This window comes from Nannospalax galili, unplaced genomic scaffold, assembly GCF_000622305.1.
Source record: "Nannospalax galili isolate Female #2095 unplaced genomic scaffold, S.galili_v1.0 scaffold83, whole genome shotgun sequence".
Lineage (NCBI taxonomy): Eukaryota > Metazoa > Chordata > Mammalia > Rodentia > Spalacidae > Nannospalax > Nannospalax galili.
In genome coordinates this window covers 2,841,366-2,858,569 of record NW_008352659.1, presented here as the reverse complement: position 1 = coordinate 2,858,569, position 17,204 = coordinate 2,841,366, and the positions used below count along the sequence as shown (strand labels likewise).

The 17,204-nt window shown below is 51.9% G+C and overlaps 1 protein-coding gene across 1 annotated transcript in view; it reads left to right on the top strand.

Annotated features, from left to right (window-relative positions):
* Nucleotides 1-41: 41 nt before the first annotated feature.
* Zcchc24 (zinc finger CCHC-type containing 24) overlaps nucleotides 42-17,204 on the top strand; it is a 58,092-nt gene continuing 40,929 nt past the window's right edge. The window contains exons 1-2 of the mRNA XM_008849844.3: nucleotides 42-371; nucleotides 12,678-12,878. Coding sequence (XP_008848066.1) covers nucleotides 126-371; nucleotides 12,678-12,878 — 447 coding nt within the window. The 5' untranslated portion in view covers nucleotides 42-125. The remainder of the gene's footprint in view (nucleotides 372-12,677; nucleotides 12,879-17,204) is intronic.

The window sequence follows — 17,204 nt, the reverse complement described above, 5'->3', positions numbered from 1 at the left end:
CGCGAGGCGATCGCCGTCTGGGCCCGGGCAGCCGGCAGTGGGCACAGGCTCCCCGGTGCCCGCCCCTCCGTCGGGAGGGGGGCGCGAGCGGGTGGCCGGGGAGGGGCCGGCACGGCCGCGGCAAAATGAGCCTGCTGTCGGCCATCGACACGAGCGCCGCCTCGGTGTACCAGCCCGCCCAGCTGCTCAACTGGGTCTACCTGTCGCTGCAGGACACGCACCAGGCTAGTGCCTTCGATGCCTTCCGGCCCGAGCCGCCCGCCGGCGCCGCGCCCCCGGAGCTGGCCTTCGGCAAGGGCCGCCCGGAGCAGCTGGGCTCGCCCCTGCACTCCAGCTATCTTAACAGCGTCTTCCAGCTGCAGCGCGGAGAGGTGGGTGCCCCGCGCGCGGCCGCCCTGTGTCCGGTGCGCCAAGGCCGGGTTCCTATCTGCCCGGCTTTTTTCTGGCCTGGCCCGGGCCGGCTCCGCTTTGCCGGGTCCGGCTTGGCTTGGCTTCCATCAGCTCTGCCAAACTTGCCGCCCGAAGTCCCTGGGGCGCCGGGAGCGCGTCACCTCCCCGTAGAGCCGGCCCGGAGCAGCTCAGGCCTGGGCAGGGCCCTCCCGCCCCCTCTTCCAGCCTGCAGCCCTGCTCCTAGTAAGCAAGCTCAGGGGTGTCTCCGGATTCTCTCCAGACAGCTGGGGTGAGGCCAGGGCGGGGAGCCCCCTCCTAGTCGTTCCCTCGCCCAACCCTATCAACTCTGTTGGCCGCCGCCCGCTGGGACCTAGGGTGTAGATCCTACTCCTAAACTCCTCTGGAAGGGCCTAAAAGCTTTCTCCTGGATTTCGTTGGTTCTCCACCCGAAGGGCGCCCGGGAGAGCAGCGAGTCTTGCGGGCGCTTTTTCTGCTGATCCCACTCGGGGTCCCCCAGATCCACCCTGCAGCTGTGCACCCTCCCTCGGCCACATAGGAAGTGGTTTTTGAGGTCTTGACCTCACAGACTGCTCTGTCCCCTGCTTTCCCAGGGTGGAAGGGAATGAAAGGGAAATCCTTAGAGCTTGGGGGAGGGGGGATGGGCGAGGAGGGCTCCAGCTGCCCAGTGCCTTCTCCCCAAAACCTGAGCTGTGTCCCAAAGGCTGCCTGTTCAGTGGATTCGGTTACAAAGTCTACTGGGTAATGCCTGTCCCTAGCTAGATAAATACACAGATGGTCATGACCTCCCAGCCCCTTTGGGGAAGGGGGGTCTTATCCAGAGCCTTCCCAGAATTCATCTACCACAATACCTACCATTTACTCCAATTTTGGAATTCAGACAACCTCTGTGGCTTCCACTTGCCCCTTGTGGTGTCCTCCTGCCAAGGTGCAGGAGGTAGAGGGGCACGCTTGGGGTCACTTTCACTTTCCTTCTGACCTAGAGGTGGGTCTGGGAAGAAGACTGCTATATGCTGAGCACACTTGAAGGTAAGACCCGGAGACGGAAGGTCTGTCTCATATATGTGTTCAGCACTGCCATTATTTACTGGAGGACACATGGACATGCAAAACACTGGAGTAAGGCCAGCACCTAGGCTGCCCTGCTGACCTGTGAGGTGGAGTGGAGTGGGAGGGCTGGGTATGGTAGCCAGGCAGGAAAGGTACTGTTGGAGCGGAGGGAAAGCATCTGTATGCCAGGACTCTTTATAGAACTATAAAGCACACTCTGTGCATGAGGAATGGTTCCAGGCTGGGATCTTTTCTTATGACACTTTGCCTCCTCTTCAGGGACCTGATGTCATGTGACCAGTGACTTTGGAGGGCTGTCGCTGGAGTGTTTCTTTAGTGTCTGGGTCTGTCCCATTTTTTATTCTCCTAACAAACTTGTTGAGCTCTATGCAGTGGGAGTGGGGGTCCCAGGGACTTCACAGCTACAGGCTAATGCCTGTGTGAATGGCTGGTGAGGGAATGGGGTGCTGTCACGGCAGGTGATTGGATGGAGGTACGTTTAAGGAAGAGAGAAGATGGCCATGACCCACAAGTCCAGTGGGGTCCATAAGGAACCTTTACTGAGCCCTTACTAGCCTCCCTCTGCTAAGAGGCCCATCAGTGGTCCCCTTTGGGAGTAGAATGTTGTGCCTCTCCTTGGAAATTTAAACCTCCAGGATCCCAGCTGTGGCTCAGTGAGACCTGCCTCCTGTGCTCCTGTTTCCCCGTGAAGGGGGCACAGTGTGGGAGGGGAGGAGCTGGGGCAACGGTGGAACAGTCTCTCTCGACCTGACGACATGAGCTTCCCGGTCTCTCAGCCTGCCCATCGAGTAGGTTTAGTCTGTGCTGTCACCCAGGGTGTTATGTCTGAGGTTGGAGGCCTGCATAAACAAGAAAGTATATGCCTACAGACAGCCAGGATCAGGGGAGACCAGAGGGACTTCTTACACCTTGGAGGGCTGGAGGACTGTGCCTGCTGACTCGAAGAAGGCTGCCTTGGCTTCAGGTTCCTTCTTCTTCACCTCCCATCCCCTTGGCCTCTTAAACCCTCTCAGAGCCCCAGCTGTGCTCTTGGGGACAGTCCTTTCCCGAGTTCAGGGCTTAGTTGGTGACCTAATATGGCTCCTTAATAGCCATTGGCTGAGAAGGTGAGAAGAAATCCCCCTAAGTCAGTGCCACCACCAAGGGGCTGGGTGCAAAGGCAGCAAGGTCCATGTAGGCAGGAGGGGATTGTAGGAAGAGACCTAGGGTCCATGAGCATTTCCATTCTGTTGGAGGCCTGGCAGGCCTGGTGGCAGTGCCTGTGGATGTGACTTGCATGCTGACCGCTGACCATGGCCCGTCTGCACCAGCCCCTGTGCCAAGAGCCCACCCCCTCCTGCACCGCCCCCAGGCTGTTCCCTCTACAATAGCAAAACACCATGAATGCAGCTGGCATTGGGGGAGGTGAGGACACGGGGGCACAGAAGCCTATTGTGCCCCCTGGAACCTCAGTCCTGGGAGCTGACAATAAGCCAAAGGTCCCGAGTGGCCCTCTGGCCTTGGAAGCGGAGAAGGAGGTGGCACAGTTCACATGCAAGTTCAGGGCAAGCTCCAGGAGGTGACCTTCCATTGGACATGGGCACCTTGTAGTGACTTAAAAGACTTCTGGGTCCTGCAGTGAGACCTCATCAATATGATTTTCAGAAACTGCGTCTGGGAGACTCCTGAGGCCCTGGGTGAACCCCTTCTTTCTTCAGGTGCCTGCAGGGGGAGGGGGGCTTAGACAGAGGGGGTTGGGCTGCATGGTGTCTTCCTTGCCAAGTTCTGTTGGAATTTAAATTCCCAACAGTGTAGCCGCCATAGATTCCACTTCTGGAAAAGTAGAGTTAGCATTACCTCTTGGACCCTGGAGGGATCCTCAGAACCGGTTCTGGGCAGCCCTTGTACCCCACCTCCACCACACCAGGGGGAGTGAGACTATCAAGTCAGATTCTTAGGACAGCTGTTTCCTTTCCCTTTTTCTCCAAGGCTAGAAGTAGCTGGAAAGTGTGATCCCACTGTGGAATAATTATCCCTCCTTCATGGGTGTGGGGAAAAATATGAGTTTGAATGGGTTTGAAAAGTACAGCATATTGTTCTTGAATTCATGCAGTGCCCACTAGCACAGTAAAGGCTCTGAGAAGTCCTGCAATACAAAATATGTTAATGGTTCTACATCTCAACATTTCTCATATTTATTCAATCGGAGAATGGTTTTGGCCCGGGATACATACCAGGTACCAGTGCTCTTCCAAATATCTCCAGGCTAAGGGATGCTCCACTAGCATGTCTAGGTTAAACATCTCCATGGCTGCATAGCTCCAAACTTCAGGAAGCTCTTCCTGAAGCCATAAAGTGGGGTCCTCGAATTGACTTCTGGGGTACCATAGACCCTCTTTGCTGCTATGGCCTGCTCACTGGAGATCTGTGAATGGTAACAAGGGTCCTAAAGCCTAGCAGACAGGCTCCAGAGCCTTCAACCATTCCTCACAGAAATGGCCAGGAGAATCCTTAGGGAAACAACTGTGGTCCTTCTCTACAAGGTCCAAGCTAGAGGTAGGGGCTCATACCTATAGTCCTAGTGCTTAGGAGATTGAGGCAGGAGGATTGCTGTGAGTTCAAGGCCAGCCTGGGCTATCAGCCTGGGCTGGAGAGATGCCTCAGAGGTTAAGAGCACTGACTACTCTTGCAGAGGACCCAAGTTTGAGTTCCAGCACCCACGTGGTAGCTAACAACTGTCCATAACTACAGTTCCAGGGGAATTTGACACTCTCTCCTGACCTTCTTGAGCATTGCATGACATGGTTGCACTTATATCCGCATAGACAATATACTCATACACCAAACTAAAAATAGTAACTAAAATATTTTTGCCTTTTTTGATCTTTCTGAGACAGGGTCTCCCTGTAGCTCCAACTGGCCTGGAACTCACTATGTAGACCAAGCTGGCGTTGAACTCACAGAGATCTGCCTGCCTCTGCCTCCCAAGTGCTGGGACTAAAGGCATGCACCACCACGCCTGGCCAAATAAAATATTAAAAAAAAATCAAAATGGGGCACTGGAAAGAATTGCCATGAGTTCAAAGCCAGCTTGGGCTACAGTGAGACCTTGTCTCAAAAATCAAAATGTGGGGCCGAGGGGCCAGGGGAGTTTGGAGAGATGGCTCAGTAGTTAAGAGCACTGGCTGCTCTTGCAGAGAACCTGAGTTCAGTACCCAGGATTCACACTATGGCTAGCATCTGTCTGTAACTCCAGTTCTAGGGGATCTGATGCCTTCTTCTGATCTCTGTGGTCATTGCACGGCACAGGTGCACTTACATACATGCATACAATACACTCATGCACAGAAAATAAAAATAAATGAATCAAAAAAAAATCAGGAGGCAGAGGCAGGCAGATCTCTGTGAGTTTGAGACCACCTTGGTCTACATAGAGAGTTCCAGGCCAGCTGGGGCTACAAGGAGACCATGTCTCAAAAAAGAGGGAGGACCTGAGTTCAGTCCCCAAGACCCACATGGTAGGAAGGAATGAACTCATACAGGTCATCCTCTGACATCCACATGCATGCTGTGGCTGACTTGCACACACGCTTGTGGACACACACACACACACAGACACACACACACACACACACACACACACACATGCACGAATGCAAAAAAAAATATTTTGTAAATAAACAAAACAAAAACCAAACAAACAAAAGGCCCCGGCCTAGAAAGTTGTTAAGAGTTTGGATGATATATCACTTGTACCCACAGCTGGTGTCCAGGGACCCACTAGTGTGGACAAGTGGAGCAAAGCCACTCCCCTGAAGGTGGGCATTCCCTGGTGGAGGTCAAACTTGATTTCCACAGCCCCTGTGGTCTGGGTAAGATGGGAGGAAGGCAGTCCTGGGCCTGGTGGGGAGGTGTGACTAGGGAAGACTCCCCCAGCTGCCTGACCGCCCTCCACACCTTAGGAAGCGGAATGGTGACTCAGGTAAGGAGGCCACCACTTGAAAGGGGTTAGCATGGGCTGCTTGGCCCTCCTCTGTCAAGTTAGGCTGATTGGATGAGCCTAGGTTCAGAGGAAGACCACGGGCAGGGGCTCCAGTCTTGAGTTACTGGCAGTGGCAGCACCAGGTCCAAGGTGGTAGAAACAAGGGCCGATGAACAGCAGCCCTGCTTTGTCTAGTGCCTCATTGCTCCCATGTAGAGAGGACGAAACAGAGACCTGGAAGACTCAAGTCACCAGCAGAGCTAGATCTAAAAGTCTTCTGTGTCCCATGGAGCTGTGCCCATGCTGTGTTGCAGCTGGTCTCCAGGTTGGCACCCATCTTTATCTTCTCTAGGCCCTGTGCAGTCCAGGCACCTGAGACCTCCTGCCAAGACAGTGCCTCTGACTTTCTGTCTAGACCAACTCTCTTTTCTTTTCTTTTCTTTTCTTTTCTTTCTTCCTTTTTTTTTTTTTTAAACAAAACAAAACAAAACAAAAACAAAACAGGGTCTCACACAGCCCAGGCTAACCTTGAACTTCCAATGTAGCTGAGGATGACGTTGAATTTCAGACCCTTCTGTCTCCATTCCACAAGTGCTAAGAATACAGGTGTGTTCTACCATGTCTAGTTTATGCAGTGTTGGTAATCAAACCCAGGCTCCGTGCATGCTAGGCAGGCCCTCTACCAACTGAACCTCATCCCTGTTCTGGATCCCAACCTTTTTGAGTTGTGGGCCCTCATTGTGAGCACTGAGTTTCCTACCATGCTCCTGCTCAGACTGGCCTAGCTTAGTAAGGGAGAAGTTAGATTCTGAACACTTCCAATTTTGATCCTATGTTCCAGTTTGGGGGCAGTGGCCCCTTTGTCCAGAAAAAAGAGGGTACATTCAGAGAGCTAGGGACAGAACCAGGATTTCTACCTGGGGCCCAGCATGCTCTGTTTATCCTGTACATTCATTCTCCCCCCGCTCCCCTCTCCCCTCTCCTCTCTTTCTCTGTATGTATGTACACATGTGTGGTGATGTATAATCTGTGGCTCATTCCTCCTCTGACCATACTAGTCAATTTGAGATCTCTGGAAGCCCCTAACTCTCATACCTCCAAGTCTTTACACTTGCTATTGCTTCTACCTATGATGCCATTTCCAGTCCTGCTGTCTCCAGTGGGCAGATTCCAACTTATGGCACAGATGCTGGGCTGGCTACATAGGGAGCAGCCCTTCCTGAAGCTGCTGTGCTGCTGTGGTGGGTGAGGTGTGATGCTCTGAGGGCAGCGGGCTTAGCAGCTAGGCTGCCACGTGCTATGCAGTGGGTGTGTCTCTCCATAGCTCAGTTGTCAGGGCTTGAGAGTAGAAATCGCACCTCTTTCCACTCAGGAGGCATGACATGGGTGCTCAGGTAGTGCCTGGGTGATCTTAGGTGCTCAGTTCATTCTACTAGGTGGATGGGGGGGTGACTTAAAACCTGACTTCTCTTCTGTCTTCAGACCTGCAACAAAGTAGATGCTGTCCCTCATGTCAGCCTCCTGTGTTACCTTGAAGGAGTGTGTACTGATGGCTAGATGAATTGCAGTGAGTGACTTGGGAGATGGTGAAGCCCTGTCCTGGCAGCGACTTAGATGTGCAGATGGTCCTTACCTTGTTTGGTCATGAGCCTCTTTGAGAATCTCAAGGCAGTTGGAGTCCCCAGTGTGAGCCCAGCACACATAGTACAAACACACATGTCTACCTGTGACTGCATTGTTCACAGATACTCCCCCCCCCCCGACCCCAGCAAATCATAGGTCCAGGCTGCTGCTGTTCAGTCTGTATCCTCAGCCATTCCCTGGACTGCTTAGACGCTACAGTCTTGTACAGTCCTGGGTTTCTCAGATCCATGCTTTCTGCTTTTGCTTGGTAAATGTGCTCTCAAAGTGTGAGGTGCGGGGTCCCCAGTACTTGCATGATCTCTGGGCAGAGCCAAGGAGCTATGATTCATGAACACTATCAGTGAGTGGTGACTCTGGGTGGGCATGAAGGAACCAAGGTGGGGAGGTCTGTCCTGGACTTGTTAGACTCTGTTTGCAGCCACTGTCTACTCTCCCAAACTCTGGCCCTTTCCACATTTCTCTCTGCCCACTTCCTTCATCTAAAAGAACTAGTTGTGTTCATTAGGCTAGAATCTTTTGTTGAGGACCAGCTGTGTGGAGAGAACTGTTTTTACATGTGTGTCTCCAGGAGGCAGCAATGCTCTGGAGGGCAAGGGTCCTGGCAAGGGGTCACTGCCTGTCCTGGCCAACCCATACATTTCCTGGTCAGCTTCCGACCTTGGAAACAAGAGCATAGGTGATGCTGAGTGTGGCTTAGAGAAACCCTCAGTCAACGTGTGCTTCATTTTCCTGTGGGCCTAACTCCCACCTGTGTGGGGATATGCAGAGGCAAGGGTAGCTTTAGAGAATAAAGAGTTGTCTAGTTGATTAAAGGAACCCCAGGGAACAGGGGGGGTAGTGGGGGCTAGAATCCAACTTACTCCTCTGGGCCTTTCTCAGAGTGTCTGTCTGACCTCCCAGGGACACCCTGCCCATTGCCCAGCCCTGGACACTGCCTTCTCTACTGGCCTTACCCAGGGCAGTGTCCTTCCAGCAGATGCTGTGCCCTACCTTCACCTGTTGTCCCTGCTGCTCCTCTCTGTCTCCTGTCTCATCTTTACGGTTTTACCTTCTACCCCATCTGGACCACTTTCAAAAGCCCCTACCTCACCCATGGTGTCCTCTGATGAGCCTTCCCATCTTTGGGGAGGGCAAGGCCCAGCCCTAGAACTTTGTGCCTGCCCACTTCATAATCCATAGTAGGACCACCTTCCTCATCCAACCCCCTTATACAGCCCAGAGAAGCTGGTACCTCACCTTGCCCAACATTGAGGGGCTTCACGTATGATGTCAAACCTGGCATTTTCTTCTAGCTCCCCTTCCTGTAGGTGAGGTCAAGCCTTAGACCCTGCATGAAAGTGAAATATAACTCATGAACATATTCTGGCTGTGTTGCTTTGGGAAAGTTACTAAATCTCTCTGAGACTCAACTTCCAACTCTATAAAATGACATCAAGAATACTTATCTAATGTCTTGCCAGGCAAGGGGAACTAAGAAGAGTTTCTAGAATACACAGGTTCCCATCCGATCAGAGCAAATTAGTGTCTTCTTGTGTGTGTGTGTGTGTGTGTGTGTGTGTGTGTGTGTGTGTTTGAGACAGGGTTTCCCTGTAGTGCCAACTGGCATAGAACTCCCTATGTAGACCAGACTGGCATTGAACTCACAGAGATCTGCCTGCCTCTGCCTCCCAAGTGCTGGAATTATAGGCCTGGCAAATTAGTGTCTTTTTATCTACTTTTCCTTGTTGGCCTATCTAGAACCTTGGAGAAGATTCCAGGAATGGACAGGAGTCTGATTCTGGGTCCTCCGCATATGGTGTTAGGAGGATCTCATGCTTCCTACTAGCTTCTGGGGTCACTGACCCAGTAAAGGGAGGCTTTCACCCAGCACACAAGTATGGCTGCCCTTCCCTAGAGCCACCTTGTTAGTCCACCAGAGCTGAGGCCCTGGTCTAAGCCCTTTAAAATGTCATCCTATCTGTCCAGGGGTTCCTGGGCCCCTCTCCACACCCAGGACAGTAACAGGTCATAGAAGCAGCAAAAACAGTTTGGGCAACAGAAGGTCACAGGTGCTTGCTTTTAGGGACAGCCACCCTCAGGGGAGATGAGATGGTGCCACACATGCAGAGATTAGAGCCACAGAACACCGTCAAGCAGCGGCAGAAGTTGAGAAGTGGCCCGTGCCCAGCCATGGGAAGAGTGAAGGGGTCAGGGGAGGCCCTGGAGGAGGCCAGGCCCCTTGGACAACAGTGCCTCAGGAGTACCCACATCTGTGTTCTGTATGCAGGCTAGCAGCTGCAGGTAAAGGGCTGGTCACCCCCTACACACTGGGCTCTAGGGTGCCTCTCAGAACCTGGTGTCTATACCTAACAATGGCACACCTGTGGGGACAGTCACGTTTGCCCTCCCTTCCTCTCTTCTGTTCCAAGAGGCCAGGCCTTGTCCTATGCTTTGCCCAGTCCTCACAGGCTGGGAAAACAGCTGGGACTGGCCTTTCACCTCCATGGCCCAAGCTCAAATAGGGCTTTGCAGAGGAAATGGCTCGCTGGCCTGCCCAGCCTGCACTGACCAAGCAAGCAGGACTCTTGGCTTTTAGTCCCAGCTGTATCTGGGATCCTGTACCTCTCTGATCCTTAGTTTCTCACCCATAACATGGAATGAGGTAGGGTCATCTGACTGCTCTTGGAACTCTAAGCTCTGGTGATTTGTCTTGAGTTGGGGCTGGGGACAGAGAGCTGTGGCGATTGTGTGGTCAGGTTAGGGGACAGCAGAGGTGGGAGCCTGGAGGCTCTGCCCTTGCTTTTCTGTCCCATGGAGCTACTAAGGGAGGGCAGCTCTGTGACCCTTGGGAGGTAGTGGCTGTCAGGGAAGGGGTAGCTTGCTCAGAGGCCTTTGGCCTCTTGGGGATGCCTGACGGGCTGTCAGGAGCTGGGGGCATGATTACAAATGGGGTGCTGGGTTGTTCAGGGTGTAGTTAATGTACTTTTGGTATCCACCAAGCTTCCCCTTCCTCTTGGCAGTTTGCTGCCAAAACAGCCTCGAAGCCTGTGGTGTTGCTTAAGTCGGATCCAGCAAAAATGAAAGAAAGGAAAGGAAAGGGGGGGAAGAGAAGAGGGTTGTTATTTTGTGAAATTGCATTTCCCAGCCGTGAGGGTGACTCACAGGGTTGGGAGCTTCGAATTTCTTGTTTGCATGAAATTTTCTCCAAGAGGATGGGGCGATGTTGCCCCAACGCACGGGGCCAATTTGTGATGCCAGGAGGGGGCAGGAAAGGGACAGTCTCCTATCCCAGTGAAGACATGGAGAGACCTTGTGCAAATGCTATTACCTAAACTTCCTGGAGCCTGGGCAGCGCAGGCTCAGATTGGGGGGTGGGGGGGAACAGGAATTATTGTTCAGTGGTTTTCGAGTTTTGGCTTGGGAAGGTGGAAGGTTCTAGAGGTAGATGGTGGTAATGGTTGCACCTCAATAAGAATACACTTAGTGCTGCTGAACAGTCTACTTAAGATCTTGAAACCGGTATTTGACCATATACCAAAATACACCCTTGGTCCCAAGTGGCCACTGTGGTGACTCTGAGGTGGAGTCCAGAAAACTGTTTTTGTTACAAGATTCCCAGGTCAGTCAATACAAGTTTGAACTCATTTCATCTGTAAAATGGGGGACAGTGACTCACCCGGCTGTGGTGAGAACCAGCTATCTTAGTAAGTGTACGGTTGCTAGGGTTTGGCCTGTCACTATGGTCACCTTGACTTACTTCCATCAGAGCTGTATCCTCCCTCCCCTCCCCCGCCCAGCCCCCAACTCCCTGTGCTTCAGAAGGTAACCCTGAAGGTTCTTCCTCTAGGGAGGCAGCTTCTGCCTCTAGAGGAGCTACTCCATTCTGGGCTCATCTGAGCACTGGAGGGTCAGCCCAAATGTTGTGCAGGCTAGTGCAGGAGCTCCCTGTAGATGGAGTAGGTGGCTGAGTAGATGGTCTCAGGATCCATGGGGTTCCCTTCCCCCGTCACTGCAAGAAGCCTTGGGCCACTCTTGAGTGTGGCATCTGTGTCCTTCCATGTTCCAAAGCTATATGAGAGGGAATAGAGGCCTAGCAAAGGAAGAGCCAGCTCAGGGCCACATAGCAGGGTGTCTGAGGTACAGTCTTAGCTAGATAATGAGGGCTGGGTCCCCTAGGAACGAGTGGCAGGCTTCTGAAGATGGAATGTGGGAGTAGAAGCTGCTCTCTTTGGGGTCCGCCTGGGTGTGCCCCGTGCCCTGGGGCTTGCTCTCAGCTCTTTTCTCTCCCTTCCTACACTGAGGAGATGCAGAGGACTGTCCATGCTCTGGGTCCCTGCCTGCCCACACTTTGCAAGAAAGGGCAAACCCTAGCTCTAACACCTAGTTTCCCCATCAGCCTAAGGACTCCTGAAAACGCTTCTTCTCTCCCTTAGCTCAGGGGCCATAGCTTAGCCCTGTCATTCTTGGGCATCTGTATTGGAGTCTCAGCCCCAAGCATTGTGCCCAGGTTCGCTGTTGACTTTCCTGGGGAGGCTGCCTCTTTCTAGCCTTGGCCTTTTGCTAGGAAAGGGGAACCCTTGGCTGTTCCTTGTCTGCCCTATCAGAAGCCCCACCTTTGCTAAATTCCAGTGTTCCAGGCCACCCGGAGCCCGTGATACCTATAAATAGAGGTTGTATACACCAGGAGAGCCTAGGCTGCGTCTGCTCGGGCACTCAGAGGGGTGTCTGGTTCCTGTCATGTGGAGGTTGGAGAGGTGGCCACTTCCCTCTCCTGGCTGCCAGAGAAGTGGCCCAGGCTGGCTGGGCTCCTCTGTGCATAGGCCTCTGGACTCTGTAAAATAGATGTCAGGCCACAAGCTCCTGAGCCTCCTCCTTCCAAGATGGAAAGTAGAGTGAACAGCCAGGTGCCTGAAGTTTCTCCACATCCAACCTGTGGCTCTTCATGATCCCTTCTATACTGATTACTTTGCTTATTTCTGTGACAAGATACCTAACAAAAGCAACTTAAGGAAGGAAGGGAGTATAGCCCATCATGGGGGTGGGGATCCTGCTATCAGGCAGATGGTCACACTGTGTCCACAGTCAGGAAACAGAGTGATGAATGCTGGTGCTCAGCTCACTTTCCTCTTTTTATTCAGTTCGTGGAATGGTGCCTCGCACATTTAAGAGTGGCTCCTCCCATCTCAGTGAACCCAATCCGGAAACTCCCTCACAGGCAGGCCCAGAGGTTTGTCTCCTAGGTGATTCTAGAGCCTGTCAAGGTGATAGTTGGTATTAACCACTATACCTTCTGACCTGGTGCAGTGTGTCAAGAACTAATAGTTATGAACATGACAGCCATGTACTCAGGGGTCACCATATACCCAGGGATCCAAAGGTGCAGGTATGAGACAAAGTGCTTTGCCTCATGGCCTTAGTTGACCCTTATGGCAGCCCACAGGAGGTGACTGTTCTTGTTCCCATGTTATAGGGACAGCCCCTGAGGCCAAACCCATAACTAAGGTTGCAATTAAACTCAGGTCCCTGGGCCAGCCGAAGGCTGCGTATGAATTGATGTGGGGTATTAAGTGGAAATTCTCTTTGCCGCAGCTCTGAATGGCCTCTGTCTCCACAGGCGTTGAGCAGTAGTGTGTACAAGACTGCCTCACCCTATGGCTCCCTCAACAACATTGCTGATGGCCTCAGTTCCCTCACTGAGCACTTCTCAGACCTGACACTCACCTCTGAGGCCCGCAAGCCCAGCAAGCGTCCCCCCCCCAACTACCTGTGCCACCTGTGTTTCAACAAAGGACACTACATCAAGGACTGCCCTCAGGTAAGGCAGCCCAACCTGGCCTGGCTCTCCGGCTTCCTTTCTGACTGGGATCCATGCTGGTCTGTGGGTAAGTGGACACTGTGATCTCCCTGGGCCTTCTGTCTTCTGCTACAGTCAAGTGAGGCATGGCTGGTGGGGATGAAGGGACATGGGCTCCATTTGGGCTGTGATGCATGCTCAGCAATCTGTGTGGGGGATTCTGGTCTGAAACTGGGCCCCCAAGTAAGGTTCTGGTCCTTTGGGTCCCATAAGCATTCCTGCAGGGTGGCTCCCATTATGGTGGGGCAGGACACGCCAGCAGCCTTCTCATAGCTCTCTGGAGGCCCCATCTGCACACACACATCAGGAAGGAATGCAGGCTCCGGTCCAGGAATCCAGATGTGCACCCCCTCCCACAGGCCCACCTCTGCCTCCTCCTGCCTGGAGCAAGGAGGATGGGGCTTCCGGCCTATTTGTGCCCCAGGATAAATCTGGGCAAAGGCCTTGGGTGCCAAGGGACCAAGGAGTCTCTCTTAGGGACCAGGAGATGGAGGGTGTTAGAGGTAGCCCCAGTCTGTCCCCTGTGCTTTGTGGTAATGTAGGGCTGCTGCAAGCTGGTCCTGTTGCCCGGATGACCCTAACCTCCCCCCACAGACTTGGGATCCTGGAGAGAGAAGGTAGCAGCTGTCTTTTTAAGTACACTTTGAATTTATCAGTGATTCTTTTTCTTTCCTGTTTTTTTGGTTTTTTTTTTTTTTTTTTGTTAACATCTTCCAATTTTTTAATAATGTGTTTCTGGTTTTATTTTATATATGTAATGGAAATGGAATCCTGGTGACTCTGAAAAGCCATGTAGTGTTACCCTCCAGATGCAGAAAGCCAGAGTGGGCTGGGTGGGGCAGGGCTGGGCCTGGGACCCGGGATGTGTTTGCCAGCCATGCCTCACATCCCAGACTCTTTTCAGGAAGGACTGTGCAAGGCTTAAAGGCTGGCCCAGGCACAGCTGTGCTGGTGGTTCCTGGGAGGTTGGTAGAAAGCTAGAACCCTAGACCTACCCTAGACACACATGCTGGTTCAATCGCCAGAGTGATGTGTGTGCCTCCTACACCCAAGCCCTGCAAGGTAAGAACAGACCACTGGTGGTGTTCTCCACACCCTGAACCTCCATTCCTCCATGGACACAGTGAGCAAGAGGCCCTTGGTGTCATGTGACTTTACTGGATGCCAAGTTCTGCCCCATCCCCAGGGCTCTCTGGGTAGGAGGAGCAGAGGGTAGCTAAGGGTCTTTGTGATTCTCTAACTTTGCCCATCACCTACCCCCGCCCCCAGCCAACAGCCCCTCAGGCCCTTCCCAGCTGAGAGCTCACTTAGACAACTGTACAGGACTCCTTGAGAACTCTCTTTCCATACTCTCATACACTGCCTGGGAAATGGGTGAGCAGAACCCAACCCAGCTGAGGAGGGGACAGGCCTTGTGCCAAATGTGCCCCAATGGCATTTCATAAAATGCTCGTGACTGCCTGTACATCGTTGACTCCCATGAACGTCGTTCTGCAAGGCTGGGACAGGTGCTTCAAGCAAGGAAAGGACTTCTATGCAGAAGTTGAACTGGTCAGCAGAGGAACTGGGATTTTAACCTGGGGAGGCAAGGGTCTTCCAAATGCTGGGATGAAGGGTCCCTCCTGCTTTCCCACACAGTGCTAACATGGAGTTTCCTTCATAGAAATCTTTATCTTAACTCTATGGCAGAAGCAGGAGGTGTGGCCCATTGGCAGGGGGACAGACTGAGTCTTGGAGAGCTGTAGAGGACACAGAATTGGTGCTCAATGCCTCCCTGAGTACCCAGGCCACCCCCAGCTGAGGACCCCTATGCTCTGTGCAGCTCCTGGGTGCACTTGAGATGGCTGAAGCTTTCTATCCTGGTTGTGTCAGGTTTCCGGAAGGCCCAGGCATTGCCCTGCCCACTTCAGTGATGGAGGCAGAGATGGAACAAGGAAAGTAGAACACTATCACACAGGCACAATGACATGAAGCAGGGAACGTGCATGGCAGGGCCTGGCATGATGGGAGGTTGCCTGACATTACTCTTTACTTTGGTGAGCACCCACCTGACTGGGTGCTGGGTGCTGGGGATTTTGGTGGGTTACAATTTAGTTGGAAGCTATGTACCCTCAACTGACCACAAGCTTCTGGGTCACGTTTCTTCCTGTACCCTTTGCCATCTGACCCCTGTACCAGCTGAGGTTCCCATCCTATCAGTGTGTAGCACAAGTCTTCCTGAAAGAAGGAATGGGGTGACCAAGGTTTTATCAACCACAGAAAGATACCCAAGTCTCTAATGAAGTCTTATACAACAGGTCAAAATATGTAATATGTAAGTGTGGTGTGGTGGCTCATGCTTGTAGTTCTAGTACTGGGAAGCTGAGACAGAAGGGTCACCATGAGTTCAAATCCAGTCTAGGCTATGTAGTAAGAAAGACCTTGGCTCAATAAACAAATATAAGCTATAAACATAGGGTGCTTTTTTGGGTAAGAGTTTGAATGAGGCACAATTCATCATGTTATTTACACATCTAAAATGTACCAATTCCATAGTTTTAGTATATTTAAAACCTTGTACAGCCATCACCACAGTCAGTAATGGAACATCCTCACAACCACGGGCCCCCTTTCTCTGTAGACTGGCTTGTTCTAGAGAAATCCTGCAGTAGGACCATGTAGTGTGGAGGGTTAGGGCCTGGCTTTTCCCTCTAAGCGTGTTTCCATGTTCACCTATGTGCTGCAGCATATCAGTTTCTGTGATTTGCAGAGTTGTCTAGTGTTCTGCTTTCTGGAAGAGATCATGAAGTCCTATAAATTCTCTGTGAGATGTTCAGTCAGGGCCCGGAGAGATGGTTCCGTGGTTAAGAGTGCTGCTCTTCCAGAGGACCTGAGTTAGGTTTCCAACACTCACATCGGGAGGCTCAGAACTGCCTGTAACTCCAGCCCTAGATCCCACACGCTCTTCTGGCCTCTGTGGACACCTGCACACATGCGCACATGCTCACGCACACACACGTACACATAAAATAAAAATTTAAGTAAAAAAGGAGATGTTTGGTAGAACCCACCTCCAAAGCTCTCTGAGCCCAGGCTTTCCTTGGTGGGTAGGTTTTGATGAATGGTTCAGTCCCCTTTCTTGTTCTGGATCTGTCTGGGTCTATTCAGTCTGTCTTCTGTAGTTTGTTTCTAGAGTTTGTGTCTTTTTAAGAACTTTTTGGGGCTGGAGAGATGGCTCAGAGGTTAAGAGCACTGACTGTTCTTGAAGAAGACTGGGGTTTGAATCCCAGTACCTACAACTATCTGTAACTCCAGTTCCAGGAGATCCAGTGCCTCTTCTGTTCTCCACAGGCACTGCACGACATGGGTACACTTACACACATGCAGGCATAACACTCATACACATTAAAAAATAAAAAATAAATAATTTTAAAAGATGCATTTTTTTTTTTTGTCTTTTTGAAGCAGGGTCTCCCTGTAGCCCCAGCTGTCCTGGAACTCACTATGTAGACCAGGCCCGCCCCGTGAACTCACAGAGATCCGCCTGCCTCTGCCTCCTGAGTGCTGGGATTAAAGGCGTGTGCCACCACGCCCTGCTAACATCTTAACTTTTAAAAAAAAGTTATGTGTGTGCATGTGTTTGCATGTGGGTGTGTGTATGTGCACGTGAGTACAGGTGCCCTCAGAGAATAGACACATCAGATCCCCCAGAGCTGGATTTACAGATGATTCCATGTGCATGCTGGGAACCAAACTTGGGTACTCTGTAAAAGCACTACACGGTCTTACCTGAGGAGCCATCCCTTCTGCCCTACTTTTTTTTTTAAGACAGTCTCACCACGTGGTCCAGTCTGGCTTCACGATCTCTATCCTGCCACCTCTGCCATCCAAGTGCTGGGATTAAAGGTGTGCACCACCAGACCAGACTCTGTCTTAATCATTTAACTGTATAGTTTGATGCTATTAGATACCATCTCACTGCTGTGAATGCATCACTGCCCACCCCCAATGCAGAACTCTTTATCTGCGACATTGAAACTCTGAACCCCTAAAAACAACTCCCCACCCCATAACAGCAGCTCTCAGGTGACTCCTCTCTGTGTCTCATAGAAATGAACTCAGTGTTTGTCTTTTCAAGTCTTTGACTTCTCATAATGTCCTTATGCTTCATCTGTGTTTTAGCATGGGACCAAATTTCTTTGTAAGGCCGAATACTATCCCATTGTGCCTCATCACCCACCAGGGATAAGCAGGCTGCTTCCACTCACTACAGTAAATGGTGCTGCTGTGAATATAGGCTTGTAAGTG